General features: G+C 24.8%; 1 protein-coding gene and 2 non-coding genes across 4 annotated transcripts; all 3 read right to left on the minus strand.

Moving 5' to 3' along the window:
* Nucleotides 1–4,505: 4,505 nt before the first annotated feature.
* On the minus strand, nt 4,506–4,626 carry LOC135929237 (U5 spliceosomal RNA). Its single transcript, XR_010572541.1, has one exon. It is a non-coding gene; the product is annotated as a U5 spliceosomal RNA (small nuclear RNA).
* A 1,456-nt stretch (nt 4,627–6,082) lies between these two features.
* LOC135929232 (U5 spliceosomal RNA) lies at nt 6,083–6,199 on the minus strand. The gene has a single exon (XR_010572537.1). It is a non-coding gene; the product is annotated as a U5 spliceosomal RNA (small nuclear RNA).
* A 4,038-nt stretch (nt 6,200–10,237) lies between these two features.
* LOC135928436 (ubiquitin-like-conjugating enzyme ATG10) lies at nt 10,238–15,072 on the minus strand. 2 transcript variants are annotated; one of them, XM_065464898.1, is made up of 6 exons: nt 14,956–15,072; nt 14,857–14,915; nt 14,714–14,816; nt 14,603–14,658; nt 14,402–14,511; nt 10,238–10,474 (listed from the first exon to the last, which is right to left on the minus strand). In XM_065464898.1, the coding sequence occupies exons 1-6, from the start codon at nt 15,041–15,043 to the stop codon at nt 10,396–10,398; spliced, it is 495 nt and encodes a 164-aa protein (XP_065320970.1). In that variant the 5' UTR covers nt 15,044–15,072; the 3' UTR covers nt 10,238–10,395. The 2 variants fall into 2 exon arrangements, with proteins under 2 accessions (XP_065320970.1, XP_065320969.1); XM_065464897.1 differs by having other exon boundaries at nt 14,558–14,658.
* Nucleotides 15,073–17,345: the final 2,273 nt, after the last annotated feature.

The following is a 17,345-nucleotide window of genomic DNA, read 5'->3' on the forward strand; positions in this document are numbered from 1 at the left end:
TCATCATGACATTCTTGTGGTAATCTCGATAGACAATCAGGAACAACATTATATTTACCGGCTTTATACTTTATATTAAAATCATATCCTCCTAATGTAATATTCCACTTCTGGAGTCCTAAGGACATGGTGCTATTATCCTTAAGACCCTTGGTAAAGATGTGAACTAGAGGTTTATGGTCAGTAATAATTGTAAATTTTGTGCCATTAAGTATTCCTGGAACCTCCTTATAGCGAACATAATAGCGAGAGTCACGCTCAATATTGGTATAGTTCATTTCGGATTTTAATAAAGTTCTTGAAGCGAAATTTATAGGTTTTTCTTTACCATCTTTTTCAGTATGAAATAGTACAGCTCCTAAATCACATTTCGATACTTCAGTGGCTATCCCTATAGGTAATTCATGGTTAAAATATGTCAAAGCAGGTGGAAGACAAATCAATTTCCTAAGATTATTAAAACTTTTAGAGTGTTCTAGGTTCCAATCCCATTTTTCTTTGTTGACAATCTTATATAGAGGATCGGCAATCTCTGCAAAATTGTTCAAAAATTTTCTATAGTGGCCAGCCATACCCAGAAATGATGATAATTCAGCAGTTGATTTTAGTTCTGGCATTGCTTCAAATTTGTTGTGATTAGCATGAATCCCCTTGGCGTCAATATCATGACCCAGGAACCTCACTTTGTTTTTAAAGAACACACTTTTATTGAAGTTAGGTATTAGCCCAAACGATGATATTCTATCAAACACTTTTTTTATGTTGTTAAGGTGGGCTTCATCGTTTTTTCCAGTTATAAGTAATTCATCAATATAAAATATGACGTCAATGTCACCGAAGATTTGATCCATGATCTGTTGAAAAATTGCAGATGAGGTCTTAAGCTCAAAAGGAAGTCTAGTAAATTGGTAATATCCCTTGTGCGTAGATATGGTTAAATTATTTCTGCAACTTTTATCAATTGGGATCTGTAAGAAAGCATTTTTAAAGTCAATCTTCGTGAATTTCTTTCCTTCTGAAAGATAAGCTATTAAATCATTGATTCGTGGTAGAGGGTATCTGACTTCTAGAGCTGGGTTTACAGTGTCCTAAAAATCAGCACAAAGCCTAATGCTCCCATCATCTTTGTAGACATCGGTAACAGGGCTTGCCCATCGGACATCATTCACTGGCTCAATTATTTTATGTATCCATTTTTTAAGTTCATTGCTAACAAGATCAATTTTTGAATAAGGAATACGTCTAGGCGGTATAATTTTAGGTTGGGCATCTCTTCTTAAATGTAACTTGACACTTGCTTTGTTGATTGGCTCATTAGTCAATTTGGATTCACACTCTTTAATCAATTTTTTTATTTCATCTTCGTAATTAGTGTCAACATTTGCTATAAATTTATTTAAAATATTTTTGAAAGCGTTGATCCATGTACGTCCCAACAAGGCATTTTTACTTGATTCGACGACTACCGCTTGTAAATATTTTAAGATACCTTCATAAGTCACTTTAACTTGAGTGATGCCGATGATCTTGATTAAATTTCCGTCATAAGCGGTAAGTTGTAACTCGGATTTCTTAACATCTCTAATACCAAGTTTTTTAGCCAGACCATGAGGTATAATAGTATATTTTGAGCCTGTATCGACTTGCATACATGTAACAATATCATTCAATTTTAAAGTAGTCATAAATGCATTATCTCTGTCATTGAGCATGCCACCAGATAAGTTGTTAACATTGAAATCGTTATCATCTTTGTTCTTTGTATAGTTAACTTTCTTCAATAATTTCTTCAATATTCATATTATAATCATTGTTGTATTGTATTTGCTTTCTATTATTGTTTTCGCTACCTCTATAATTATTTGAGTTGTTGTTATATTGTATTTGCTTTCTCTGATTATTGTCACTACCTATAATTATTTGATTTGTTGTAATAAGATTGGTAATTGTTACGATTTCCGTCACCGTATTGGATCTGTTTTTTTTGATTATTATCATGCCATGTGTTATTTCTACCATAATTAGATAGATTATTATTGTTGTAGCGATAGTTATTGTAGTTATAGTTGTTACAATTATCGTGGTATCTCAAATTATTATTATTATAATTCCTATCATTGTAACTAAAATTATTATTGTAATTCCTATCTCTATTTCTATTATCATAATTATTTCTAAAATTATTATCAGGTCTATAATAATTATTAATATCATTTCTATTTCTATTGTTAAAGTTTTTATCTTTATCAGACTTTTTATCGTTATTCATATAACTTATATTATCAACATCTGATTTATCATTGATACTATCTAATTTAATTCCTAGCTCTACCATATCATTTAAAGTTAAATTAATATTTTTACAAAATTTATATTTTATTTTGTCATTTAAGGTAGATGTACGTAATTTTTCTTTTAATCTACTGTCGTCCGAAAAATTACATTTTTTATGCAGTTTCGATACTCTTATGTACCATTGCATGAAATTCTCACTCGAGTTCTGCTGTAATAAGTTAAATTTATTTATTAAAATGTTTTTATCTTGCACAGGTAAAAGGTAAGTTAACTTTTTAGTCACAATATTAAGATCTAATATGTCGGTATCGGAACAAATTGATTTAATGTTGTCAAAGACCACGTCTGATAAATTATTAAGCAAAGTATTTATTTTAATAGAGTCCGATAATGTGCTGGTCGAAAAATAACTTAATATTCTGTCTTAATAAATCTCAGTAAGTGGTCCAACCAATTTTGGAATTTTGTATATTAATTCTGGTTTTATATCCATGTATTAATAAACCGTATATATTAGAAATTATAACATACCATATTTTAACAAAAATACAATGTAATTGGAGAAACTCCGACTCCTTGTATACGTAATATTTCCCATTCAATAATTCAAAACAATTAATCATTTCCTTTAGGTTCACAAATTCAAATAAAACGTCGTCACTACCCAGTATTCTAGAGTAGTGCACATCACAATTGTAAGTCAATTCAAATAGTATATCGTAAACAGAAATTTTCCAAGGAATATTAATGAGTTTGAAAGCAAACATAATGGAAATAATTTTAAAATGATTTTACCTTTTTTTCTCCTTCTTTATATAGAATTTATTTGTATCGTATTATAATATTTTTATTATTCATATTTACGAAAAAAAAATTTCATGGTGGCGAGTTTTTTTTGCCAAACGGGGAGCACCATGAAGAGAATAAGGAGTATGGTGAGAGTAAGTAAAAATATATTTTATTATTTATTCTTTTCTATCTTCGTACACACACTATATATATTATCTAAAAATATAAATTAGAATACATATAAATCAAAACGAAAAACAAAAAGTAATAATAGGTAAGGTTACAAAAATTAGATTAAAAATATAACTTTTTAAACGAAAAACAAAAAGTAAGGTTACAAAAATTAGATTAAAAAATATAACTTTTTAAATTAGATTATATAAATTTTGAATATATAACATTTTCGAAATCTTTTATAAAAATAAAGATTTATAAAATCTTATAAAAACTAATTAAAACTCAAATAATAGATGATTTGTTAGGAACAAAATAAAAATAGTAGCTTTTAAAATTTTCTAATAATATTGTTGTATCTTTTTTAATTTTTATATTTTATATGCTAGGTGGCGTGAATTCTACTATTGTCTTTAAAATAATTTATATAATAAATGGTATTATATTAAAAAATATATATTGTTTTTATTTAAGGATTTTTGTCGAAACTAGAAAAATAAATTTTGAAAAATTTATAAAATTCGATAACTGGCAATATAATAATAAAGATAAAGTTGATTGCGAGAAATTTATATGGAGGAGGAACATATTCTTATCAAATCTTTATTTGAAATGATATCACACACATGTCAAAAAAATAAATAAAGAGGAAAATATTTTGAAATTCTGGGGAAGAAAATTATTCCATATATCCAAAATTACAGTGAAAAATATGTAATATATTAATAAAAAAAAATTTAAACATTCGATCAATAATTAAAGAAATAAGGGGCAAGTTATGTTTAAACAAAAATCGATTGTACATTTATAAAATGTAAAAAAATAACTTTTTCAAAATTCAAATATTTTTTGCATTTCTTTTCTTAAAATTTAAATCAATTTATTTGGACCAAGCTAAGTTGCAAAAAATTTCCCAAACCCATATCCATAAATATAAACTTTTTTTATTTAATGAAAATAAACAATATTTAACAGTATTTAGGCAATCACTATGTTTGCAATAATGAAATTTATTATTATTAGAAGAAAAAAATGGTAATATTTCTTTAAGTTAGCAACTGTTTTAAATAAGCTAAATTTAATTTTAATAATTAGGCCCGAGCCTAGCTTATCAAAAAATAAATTCAAGAACCCAGGCCCCTCTGCATCCTATATTTTGAAAAATAAATGTTGATGTTGAAAAAATTCTGGATTTTGTAGCTGGAAAAATAGGAAAGTTTTTAAATTAATTGATTTATTAAATTTTTTCCCCCTGAAAAAGGGATAAAAAAAATTTTCAATAGATGAAATTACTCATATAAGATCCTTCGCACAGAAATATTTGGTAAAAAACGAAAGTTTTATGCGTTGTACGAAGAATCTGAGACTAAATTTATAGGGTAAAAGTCGAAGAAATTAGAAAAAACAAAATAAAATCTATGTTTATATTTATTAAATATAAATCAATTGGCAAAATATTTTGATTACATAATTGTTATAGATAATAAAAGTCTTTATCATCACTTTTTTTTTATTAGAAAAGTAAAATCTTAATTGAATATTTTATTAATTAAAATTAAATGGACAATGATTATTAAGTCATTGATTTAAATAAAAGTCGTGAACTATGAAAATTCGTAATTTGATTAAGATTAAAATTTCGCTAGGATATTAAAGGTTTCAATATTGGGATAAATTTTGAGTATTAATATTTTTTCCCGGGAAGATTCCATAATACATGCTCCGGTTCTTTCCCATTTTATGTTCTGTTCTCGTTCCAATGTTTCCGGTTAATTATTTCATCTCCCCATTGGTTAATATTTTTTAACATTATAATATAATTGATATTTTTATATTTAATTATTAGCGAGAGGGGTAGACTAGAGATAGGATAAATTTATGGTGATATAGGAATGTAAAAATATGTTTCATTCTATTATTATAAACCTATTATAAAACAATGATATTGCTAAACATCGTTTAAATTTAAATTAATTTTATGCAATTTATATTGAGTCAATATTTTCCAGAGACCCGAACTTTTATTTATAAATTTATAAATAGTTCTATGTAAAAAATTATAATACGGTTACAAATTTTTTTTTAATGAATTCTTATTGAAACAACATCGTATAATGATTTAAATTATGAATACTATTTATTAAAATTTTTGCCATCACTTAGGTTAATATATTGTTAATTTGTAAAATAGATGAAATTAATTTATTATTTATAAATATTTATAAATATTTATAAATTTTTAAATTTATTATTTAAACCTATAAATGATATATTTTATAATATAAGTGGATTCATATTAGTTCGTTGTAACGATAACTTAAATTTAAGCTACGAAAAGGCTCTAACAGAAACTTGTTTTGTAGGAACTGCAAGTACTCTAAGAGCAAGTTTATATAATTCTTGAAATTCAAATAGATTTGATATCCAATATATAAAAACGGATGATTTTTTAGAATAATTAAATGAACGAAACTAAATCAAAAATTGGTTATTTAGATATTCATACAAAGATATAGAAAATAGAAATACGGTTTTAATGATATAAGAAATAAATTCTAAAAAAATATGAGGTCAAAGCTTACAAATGTTGTAAAATTACGATATTGATAAACTTATTAAAATTCATAATCAAATTTGTAAAGCCACATCATATGGATATTATTGGTTTAAAAGTTTACATTCCTTCACACCTAAAAAATATTACTTGCATTTCAAGACAACATTAATAAATTCTATAATACTACTGCTTTAAAATAGATTCAAATGCCAAGATGATAAATTATTGAAGGATTTGTCAAAACGAAGTGAAATTGTAAATGTATCTAAATTCTCTGTTTTATATTTTATATTTAATAGATGAAATAACTCATTTATGATCCTTCGCACGGAAATCTTTAGTAAAAGGCGAAAGATTTATGCGTTCTGCGAAGAATCTGAGACTCAGTGGTGTCACTAGGGGGGGTGCAGGGGCTCAAGCCCCCTGAAAAATTTGAATAGCCCCCTGAAGCAAAAAAAATTTCTTTTTTTTAATGGTTCCTTAATATCCCCTTAAACTAAAAAGAACCTTTTTTGATTGTCCCCTGTTTATTATAATTCTATTAAGTAATATATAGATTTAATTTTATTATTTAAAATTAATAAGACTATCTAAATTTTATTAGATTAGATTAATACATATAAATTATATTTTCACTAAGTCAGCTTGCAATCAAATTCTTTGTTAAAAATAAAATATCAATACCATGCATAATGTTTAAATATCAATTTAGCATTAACAGTTGAAGTTTAATTGATTTTTATTAATTAAATTATTATATAACCCTAATTAAGTAAATATGTAGATTTATTAATTGAAAATTAACAAATTTAATATTGTAAGCCGAGTTTAAAATCACTATTTAAATAAAATGAATTTGCGATTTAAAAATTTAAGTTTTAAAGACTTTATGAAAAAAACTAAAGATAAAAGTAGCAATAATCTTGAGAGTGAGACTAAATAATAATGCACATATATGAGACACTTATAGAATAATTTTAATTTCGAAATCATAGTCTTAGTCGAGATAAATATTTATAAACATATCATTTCATAAATTTTTATTAATTAAAAACTTGCAATAAATACACCATGTTAAGGATAATGGGATGATAGCTATTAGAATTTTCAAATTGTTATGTAATGTCAATCTTATTTTTTTTATATTTAATTTAAGTATAACATTTTTTTATGTGCTAGATGGCGTAAATAATATTTTTTAAAACATATCAAAATATTGTATATTATAATTAAATTAAATGGAAAAAATAAACAAATAAATTTTGTTTGACTAAAATAGTTTGTTGAGCTTAAACCTTTTTTGATCTCCCCCTCATAATTTGTTTTCTTTAAATATAGCTCGCATAATTCTATTTTCTAAATTGTTTAGACAATTATTTTTATGTGTTATTTAATATAGTTTTATTTTTATATATTATTATCATATCATATTTTATAATATAATTAATTTCTTTTAAAATTGAATAAAAAATTAAATTTTTAATAATATGGTTTACATAAATAAAGAATTTAAAACTAAAACTTTCGATTACGACCGTTCAAAGCACCGGTTCCCTTTCGAACACCGAAGTTAAGCAACGTTGAGCCTGGTTAGTACTTGGATGGTCGCCTGGGAATCCCAGATGTAGTAATCTTTTTAATTTTTTTTTTATATTTCGCCATTTGTAATTAATTTTATTTTTTATATTAATTAATTTATGGATTTAACAATTTTAGGCAAAAGGAATCATAATTAAATTTAAAAAATATCGTAATTAGTAATGAATGATATGCTAAACACATTTTTCTTGAATTGCGCTTTAAAACGTATTTTCTAATACACATATAAATAATTTAGAAATCATGATAAAAATATATATCTTAGCTCATATCTCGGCTATAGTGTTCCATTATGCTGGATATTATTGATAAATTTTATAATTCCTTTGATATAATTGTGTCCGAAATTAATTATCCGTATTATATACAATACGCTTATTCATGTTGGTTGGTATCGTGTATTAATGTTTGATAATTAAAATGTCCGGATTCATATGTAGATGTGATGTATGAATAATATTTATTTATTCAGTAGAAAATAATCGTACAAAAAAAGGAAAAGGGAAAAAACGAACATCTTATTTTTTTATTATTAAATTTATTCTATGTTGAAGTAATGAGCTTTCGATTTTATCGTCATGATTTATTAGAAACTGTTGAATTATCCAAAAAAGAAAGAAAACAAAGAGTTGCATATATCTAATTCGATATATATATATTTAAATTATAAAGACCCAGGAGAGGATTGTTTTTAATGTCTTTAAAGAGAATTGGACAAAGAAGAAAGCTTATACCCGAGATTCGCACATATATTTAAATACTTTATTAGGCAGGGCAAAGGCTGACTTTTTAAATGTCTATGTTAAATAAGCTGTTGATGTTAGTATTATAAAACCATATATATTAATTTCCATCACATATCATCTTCTCGTTTAAAATACAGTTTAATTTTGTTGTTCCATTTAATTCCCAGTTCATTATTTACACCCGAAAAAGGATCAAAAAATTTTTAATTAATATTTGGGCCCATGGAAAAAAATTTTCAGGCTAGGTAGGGCAAAATAAAGGAGTTGGGCAAAATTTTTTTGTATATATAATTGATGAAATCTGACATTTCATAGAAGTGATAATCCATAAAGTATAGTGTTTTCAATTTAACTACATTTTAAAAAGTAACCTAAAAAATTAAAACACTGGGCCAGGCATAACTAAATTAGCACTGAGACAGGCGAAATTAATAATAATTTACAAAAAAAATATCTTAAGTTTTTTTTTATATCTCTAAATTTTAATAAAAATATTTTTTTTGAATATTAATTTTAAGCCATAAAAATGCCTCTCAAATATTAATTAAAACTTGTAGTCGTTAATTTATCAAATTGTATGTTTATTTTGCTCACAATAGTTAATTTCCTAACAAATTTTTTAAATAAAAAAAAAGGGAAGAAAAAAAATTAAACGACCCTTTCTTTTTTTTTACTAAAAAAATTTTACAGATCAATTTTTAAAATGTCTATCACCCAATTCATGACTCAGATATATACTTTTTTAAATTGATAAGGTTTAAATTTTAATTATTAATTTGAGATAAGGCCACTTATCTCAGTTAAAATTTAAGAATCGGTGATATTTTTAGTATAAGCCAAGATGCATCAACTATTAAAAGATAAGCGAATATTATATATTTTCTTTAAATTAAAACTTGTGATAATAATACTGTGATATTAACTTATTTGAATGTATTAGCTAAGTTTGAGATTAGTGATGTAAAATCGTTAAATTTGATTGAATTTTTAAAAACGGATAAATATGTATTATAACCAGAAAAAATATAACGCTAGTCCAAAGATTTAGCTTATAGATGTGGCGCAAAAGTTTGGACTTTGGCAATATTTTGTTGGTTAAAATATTGAGTTAGCCTATTTCTAAATAAAATCTGTTCAAATGGATCGATATTGCACTACTATTTGCGATTTCTAAAATAATGTGATTTTTTTTATGAAATAATTATCCTTACAATATTTTGAATTAATATTAGATTTTGGAAATTTTTTAAGTTACTTATTTAAGTAAAAAATAAAAATTATAGTCGTTCATAATAAACTAATTAAGGAAAAATATCCGTAGTATTTGTATTTAACTACTTTTTGAATGTATTTGTAAAATCTTCAAAAGTTTCCTGTGAAATATATTTGCATTATAGAAATTTGCTCAACCCTATCTTGTAAAATTGGAAATATTTCTTTTATTCATCATTTTAGAAAATATGTTCTTACTATAATCTTTCATTCGTTCTTTCTTTCCTTTTCTTTCATTTCCGCAGTAAGAATAAGAAAATATTTCTAAAATAATTTATCAATATCCTCAAAATGATTTTAACATTTTCATTTCTAATACATATCCTAGAAATTCGTTACAACCAGAGAGTGAACCCAAACCCGGCTTCAGGAATTATAACCTTTATTTAGCGGAAATTTTTTATAACAAGAACTTAATCTAAACCAAGAGAGGTAACTTGTCTCGGGTCCGTTTTACCCCTGGTAGATAAGTTGTCCATAAATCGGTCTCTGTTTGGTAAATGCGCAACCAAACAATTATAAATTTCTGAACCCGGGTTCGAATTCACATCTCTGGTTACAACAATAATTGATCGATAGTAGGCACTTACAAAAAAATCGCTAAAAATGGGGGAAATATCTTAAATATTTCTTTAATAGGTTGAAAAGGATATATGAATAATATTCCCATTTTTTTTTGCGATTTAGAACATATCCCAGGCATGTAATCTTATAAGAAAACTTCGAATGTGTATATAAGTATAGGTTTTAAATGTTAACAAGGCTATTGATTAATTTTTGAATAATTATATTTAATCCCAATAATATTAAAATATTGAATACGCATAGATTACAGAGAATTATCAAATATATAAAAAGAAAGGCACAGAAAAATGACAAAATATTATAATAAATTAATTTTCATCAGTTAAACATGAAAACTAAAAATAAAATTTTGTCAAATCATATAGATATAAATTGAATTTATAAGTTTGCATAAACGTTTGGGATTTCAAGGTTAACAAATTGTCCAAAAAGTGTGAGCCATGATATTACCATATTTCTAAAAAAAATATTATTAATATTTTATAATTATATAAAAATCGCATATAAAGATCCGACTATTTCACTGCTTCAGTGTTATAGGGGTCTAACTCAACTATAGGGTAAAATTGAGTTATAACTGAAAAATTATTTTTAAGGATCCCCTTCACCTCTATACATTCAAAAAACCCAAAAATTAATTCTAAATATGTCATTTTCATGTAAAAAAAATATAATTATAAACTACTCTAAGCCTAATGTATTTATTATTACAGGGTTCCATACATTTAACCAATCTTTAGTAATTATTCTCATCATGTCATATCATTTATTTATTTTCTTCAAAATTAAAAAATCTTTATAAAGAAATTAAGCTTATTAGATAAAAGGTGTTTTGCCTTAAGTATCTTTACTCTCATAGTTTACAAATATACCTAATCTTCATCGCCAGATTAATATTAAATTTTATCTTATGCCCTCCTCCCCTACTTCCTTAACCCTATAACATTCTTTGCCTCCCTGATCTCCAATCTAACCTCTTTCTTTAAAATTTATTTTGTTCTCTATGGCATTATACTCCCAGGCCACTCATTAATTTACATCCCACCCTCATAATTTGCCCTAACATTTATTTATTCTAACCTCTTACTTTCTTCCTCCATCTGAATTAATATCGGTCTCTATATCATAATAGCCTCTTTTCATTTAGACATATCATCAACTTGGAAATCAAAGGTTTGATTTAATTTACTGTTAAATTTACCCCAAAGAATAATAATTTGTTAATATCACTTGAGTAATAAGAATAATAATTAGTTATAAGAAATTTTTTGATCGAGATAGTTAAACGTAAAATATTGCAAAAACTCAAGCAAACATAAATTTTTGGGGCGTTTTTAGAACAAAATAATAATACCTAGTATATTAGGGGGTACCACTTTTTAGGTTTAGAAGACTTTGTATAAATACCTATAACATAAGATACATTTACAATGAAAATTTGTCAAAATTTTAAAATAGAAGGTTTAATATTATTTTTATTAATTATTTATAAGTGGAAACCACGGAGATGGAACCAATATCCTTATAGACAACTTAATTGACTACATGGTCTTATCTCCACATTTCTCTAAAATAAGTTTCATTTTTGCATTTTTCAAAAGAATAATAAATTATATTAAAAAGTAGATTTGTCATAGTTTTAATAATTTTCATACCTTATAGATTCCTACATTTAAAAGAAATTGCTCTGGTTTAAAAAAAAAATTGAATGGAATTAGAACCTTATAATAAAATAATATATATAAATTGCAGCCTGAAAATTAAAATTCGCCAATAATTTTTATTTCGAGGAAATTATTTTTCGCTTACCATTATATTTTATATATCAGAGACCTGCAGGCCCGGTCCAGGCCGTATCTTATAATCTTTACATAGACAATAATTTTTTTGTTAAAAAAATATCAAGCCAGGCCCAACTCGAAAATATAGAACCCGGGTTGAGCCAAAAAATTTTTTAAAAGAAAATTCAGACCGGGCTTTAAAAAAATATTAATTAAATAATTTTAAAAAAAGAGAAAACGTGTTATGTTATAAATTTGTGAAAAATTGTCACATTTTGAATAAAAGTGTAATAATCCACGAGGTTGAATTGAACTCGCAACTAAATATGATATCTAAATATTTGCTACAGCCTGGTTACCACTATACCCTCACAAGTTTTTTGAGTTATGCATTTTTTTAAATCTATTTTTTCCAGATTTTTATTATATAATATAATTTTTTTTAGATAATAACCATACCAGCATCAAATATTCGTATCTATTATTAACCACCATATTATTTCATATTTTCAAATTCTTTTAATCAAAATAACCTTTATAGTGAGCGCTTATCTTTATCTCAAACAATGCTCAAAAAATTTATAAAAACGCAATAGAGGAATATAAGTGGACTGGGAAAAGAAACATGAATATAGGATATATAATAAAAATATCCCATAAAGGTTTTATATATTTCCATGAATTAAAATTTATGCTATGAAATTCAGGGAGAATAAATTCAAGCCAAATTCTATTTAATTTGAATAATTGTGAATTCCATCAGCTATATATTAGAATAAAAATCCTGACTAAAGCCCCAAGAAGGATATAAAAATACTATTTAAAGTTTTATCATTAAATATAGATGTTAAAGTATTGTGGGAAAAGAAAGAAGAATATAGGATTTATACAAATATCCTAGATATTCTGATAATGGTATTATAATTTTCATGAATTTTAATTTATACTATAGCATTCAGAGAGAATAAATTAAAGCCTAATTCAATTTTATTTAGGTAATTGTTGTAAATCCCATTTATTTTACTAAAATAAAAATCCTGTCTAAAGAAGTAAGAAAGATGTAAAAATAAAAAATATATTTAAAGCCTTTAATCCTTAAACATGATGATATATATATTTATTTAAAATCTTTATTTTATTTTATTAAATTTCTTTTTACATAAAACCTAATTAAAAAAATATAATTTATAAATTTATAATTAAAAATAAAATTCTATAATTGAGTCCCCAAAAAAGGAACCATAATTGTGTCTAAAAATTTCTATTTGAATTTTTTGTCAAGTAAAAAGAAATTCTCTGGGTTCATTTGAAAAGTCGTATTTTATTACCCAGATTTTTTAAAAACATAAATGTTGAAGGCAAAAAATGCCCGTTAGTAGAGGTCACTACTGGAGTATATATGAAGTTTTTAAAATTTTTGTATTTGTTTGTCTTTTTAATTTCTGCCTGTTATTAAATTGAAATTTATGTTTGAAGGGAATGATGAGACACACGTGTAATCCCATATGAGTGATTTGCTGAGGGCCCAAGGTATGGTTGTTATACCATCAGGTCTTAAACCATCTACTTGAGATAAGTTTGATGGTTCAAGATTGTTTGGAATGTGTGCAGCTGTTAGGCTTCTATTTATTATATGGTTTACAGCTGAGTCCCTTGACTAAATATACAATTTAAGCTATTTCTACCCTTTGGATTGACGGGTGATTTGCATTTGATGCAGGTATGAGGCTGTACTATATCACAACCTAGACATAAACCAATGGTTACTCTCAATTGTTTATATGATAAGAGATTACCAAGTTTATGACTAAGGAGTAATTCTAACCATTCATGACCACCTCAGATAATTGAAGGAGTTGAATGCAATCTAAAGGTGGATTGGATGTTTAAATATTAACTGGGAAAAGAAATAAGAATATAGGAAATATCCTAGAACTTCTTTGATAATGATATTATATATTTTCAAGAATTCTAATTTATACTATGACATTCAGAGAGAATAAATTCAAGCCTAGCGTAAGATAGAATTTTTTTTGATTCATCCATTATTAAAAAAGGGATAAAATTCTGATACACCCATCATTCTTGACAAGCTTTCTGTTAGTAAGAATTATGTTTTCAAAAACATATAATAGGGGGGGGGGGCAAAAAGGGCTCTCTGGATATCATTATCCATAAAATAAAATTTCAATATTAATAAGAGACCTGTAAAGGTCAAAATTTAAGAATCTTTTGAATTTTCATGTGCAGCCTGGACATTATTTTTGATCAATTTATGATGGGAAAATATTTATAAAAATTACACTATTTTGAATAATTATGACTGTATTTTGCTAAATGTTTCAAAGTTAAATTGAAGATATGAGCAGTAAATGCTCTATAGTATGATTTTCTTACATTTTTATTTTTTTTTGTTTAAATCAGCTCATATTTTAAATTTGGGTTACAGGTTTTAAAACCATATTTTCTCACCTATTAAGGGATTGGTTTCAGGGCCTTCAGGTCTCTGATATAAAGTAGAAGTTATTATAATTTATTAATCAATAAAACTGTAATATTTTGTATTTATATTTATGTTGGAATATAAAAAATAAAATTTAAACTTGGACTTGGTGTCATTTTTTCTAGCTTTCTCATATTTAAATATATTAATAATATTTTCTGTGTGACATGGATGAATATAAAAATATGGAATTTGCAAAATTGGATGATCCTTTATCAATAAACACGAATAAATAAAAATGGGCAATTGTTAGAACCTTTTGTGATATAAATTTCCAATCTAAAGCAACTTTATAATCTACCTTATGTGGTGTGGGCGTTTGTTCAAGTAATTCATGCACATTCAACAAGATTCCATCTATTTAGATAAAAAAAATAGATGTGACTTATTATTAAGTTAATAATAACATTACTTTCATAACAACAGTTAAAATATAATATTGGGACTTGATATATGATGTCATATAAAATGTTATATTCCCATTTTAAAATTTGATTATTTTTGTTAACTAATTTCTACTAAAATTTGTACTAAACATGACCAGGATGAATTTACTTGATTATATTTTGTATAAGAAAATATAACTTTTTTTAAATAACTTGTACCATTAATATCTTTAAATAAAATATATTAATAAAATATAAAATAAAACACTTATAAAATCCCATGTAAAATCCTTAATTTGTTTTGAATATTCATAAAATTCTTTAATATCTTTAACAAATTGTTCATGTGATAACATTAAAACATATGGTTTCAAAAAATAATAAGCCTATTAGAAAAAAAAGTAACATACGTTTTCTTATATAATTTGTCAATCATTTTCATAAAATTATTAATTTCAACTTACAAAATGGAACAAAAATTTATTTGTACAAGAAAATTTTAAAATTACAACCAATGTCAAAACTATGTCAAATATTTAAACCCGATCAATATTATTATGGACAATTTTATAAATTAAATGCATATTTGAGGGTGATTTTCATAAATGTTGTGATGTCGTAATTGATCGCCATCTATTAACTAAAAGATTGATTTTTTTTATTCTTTATATTAAATTTACTTTAACCTCGCGGATTTGTTTTATAAAATTAACTCAATAATTCGTTATAATTACTTGATAGATTTTGTAAACTCAGGGGCATCGCTAGCCTTTACAGGGGGCTCAGCTAAAAAAAATTTTATGGAGGGCTTCGCCTCCCATACTCCCCAATTTGGGGGCCTTTGGCCCGCTTTTGCCCGGCCTTGGACCGGGTTTTATATTAATATATTATACATTTTTAAAATATGCTAACTCTAGACAATTATTCTGAATTATTTTGTCATTTATAATATTTTGCATGCAAAAAAAAACTAGCATATAAATAATTAAAACATTACAAAAAATTTCTAAAAATAATATTTTTTAATACAAAATCTATTTATTACAGTATAAGATATCTTAGATTGCTGATATAAAAAAATTTTGCGTAAAAAAATGTTAATTAATTCATACATATGCCTCAATTGATAATGGTTTTTAAAAACCACATAAGGTTATATAATTCTAGCAAGTTACATTGTCAAAAAATTATGACACTCACGATGGTAACCCATATCAGAATTTATTATGTTAGATAAATTGATAAAACAAAAACAGTAAAATTCTTTAGAAGAAATTATGCAAATATATTGAAGTTTTGAGTTATTTACACGGCAAGGATGCCATATTAGAAATGAAACATTTTTTAACTATAAAATAAGAACCAGAGTGATATGATGAAAGTAATTAAGATTTTATATATTATTGTCGCACCATCTCTAGTTGGTTTATATTATATCTTAAAATAATGATAGATTGTAATAATATCAAAAATATATTCGTATTAAAAATTTAACTCAAAACTGTTTTTCAAAGAAGAAAAAAATAGCTTTCCTAAAAACACGTAAAAAAAGAGAATAAAAGATATTTTATTTATCATCCATTGTGGGATGAATAATAAGAAGTTTAATTTTAATAATATATTAAATAAATAGATGGCGTTAAATAATTGAATCCAAATTGTTACTTATATTTATTATTAAAAGCATTATTATTATTATTTTAAAATTACTAACTGTAATATATTATATAACTCTAGGTGGCATTTTACCTAATATTTTATAAATAATTATATATTATAAAGGTTTATAACCTATTTATCTACTTACTTTTTATAAATAAATATCTTATACTCATTTGGATTTGGACCTTGAAAATACATTTAGGAAGAGACATGATAATTAAAATTAAAAGTCAAAATGTAGTTGATTTGATTTTGAACTCGGCTAATTACAATATTAAATTTGTTAATTTTCAATTAAAAAATGATTATATTTATTTAATTAAGGGTTATATAATAATTTAAATAATAAAAATTAAGCTTCAACTGTTAATTCTAAATTAATATTTAGTGAATGATATTGATATATTTTTAACACAGAATTTGATTGCAAGCTGACAGAGTGAACATATAATTTATATGTATAATCTAATCTAATAATTAAAATAGTATTCATTTTATAAAAATTTAGATAGTTTTATTCATTTTTAAATAATAAAATTAAATCTATATATTACTCAATGGAATTATAAAAGAAATCGTTCAGGGGGCAAAAAATTTATTTTTAGTTCAAGGGGATATTAAGGACCAATTAAAAAAATATTTTTTTGCTTCAGGGGGCTATTCAAATTTTTCATGCTCGAGCCCCTGCGCGCCCCCTCCTAGCGACGCCACTGTGTAAACTATATAAGCGTAGAAATTTATTGTACTTAAAAAGTTAAAATATTTTATATATATTTTTATAAATAAAAATCTTAAATATTTTTAAAATTTATTTATTTAATAAAAGTTTTAAATCTTTTTGTTAAATCTTGTCTAACTCCCTGCCAACCTTAACAGTAAGAGAGCCTTCTTTTGAGCTGTTTCATAAAAATTTATATAATTTGTCTGAATAAATAATTTATTCATCTAAACCCATGTTACTAATAATGTTTTCCGCTATATAACATAATGATATTT

The sequence above is a fragment of the Gordionus sp. m RMFG-2023 genome, chromosome 4, assembly GCF_954871325.1.
Source record: "Gordionus sp. m RMFG-2023 chromosome 4, tfGorSpeb1-WG-v2, whole genome shotgun sequence".
NCBI lineage: Eukaryota > Metazoa > Nematomorpha > Gordioida > Chordodea > Parachordodidae > Gordionus > Gordionus sp. m RMFG-2023.

Bases quoted from the DNA above. Each gene is read 5' to 3' on its own strand.
- LOC135928436 (XM_065464897.1), bottom strand. From the start codon at position 15,043: ATGTTATCACATGAACAATTTGTTAAAGATATTAAAGAATTTTATGAA. The intron at 14,817-14,856 runs GTAAATTCATCC...AAATTTTAGTAG, and splicing joins CTTATACAAAATATAATCAA to AAATTAGTTAACAAAAATAA. The intron at 10,475-14,401 runs GTTTAAATTTTA...TATTTTTTTTAG, and splicing joins AAAAATGACACCAAGTCCAA to AAATATGGTAATATCATGGC.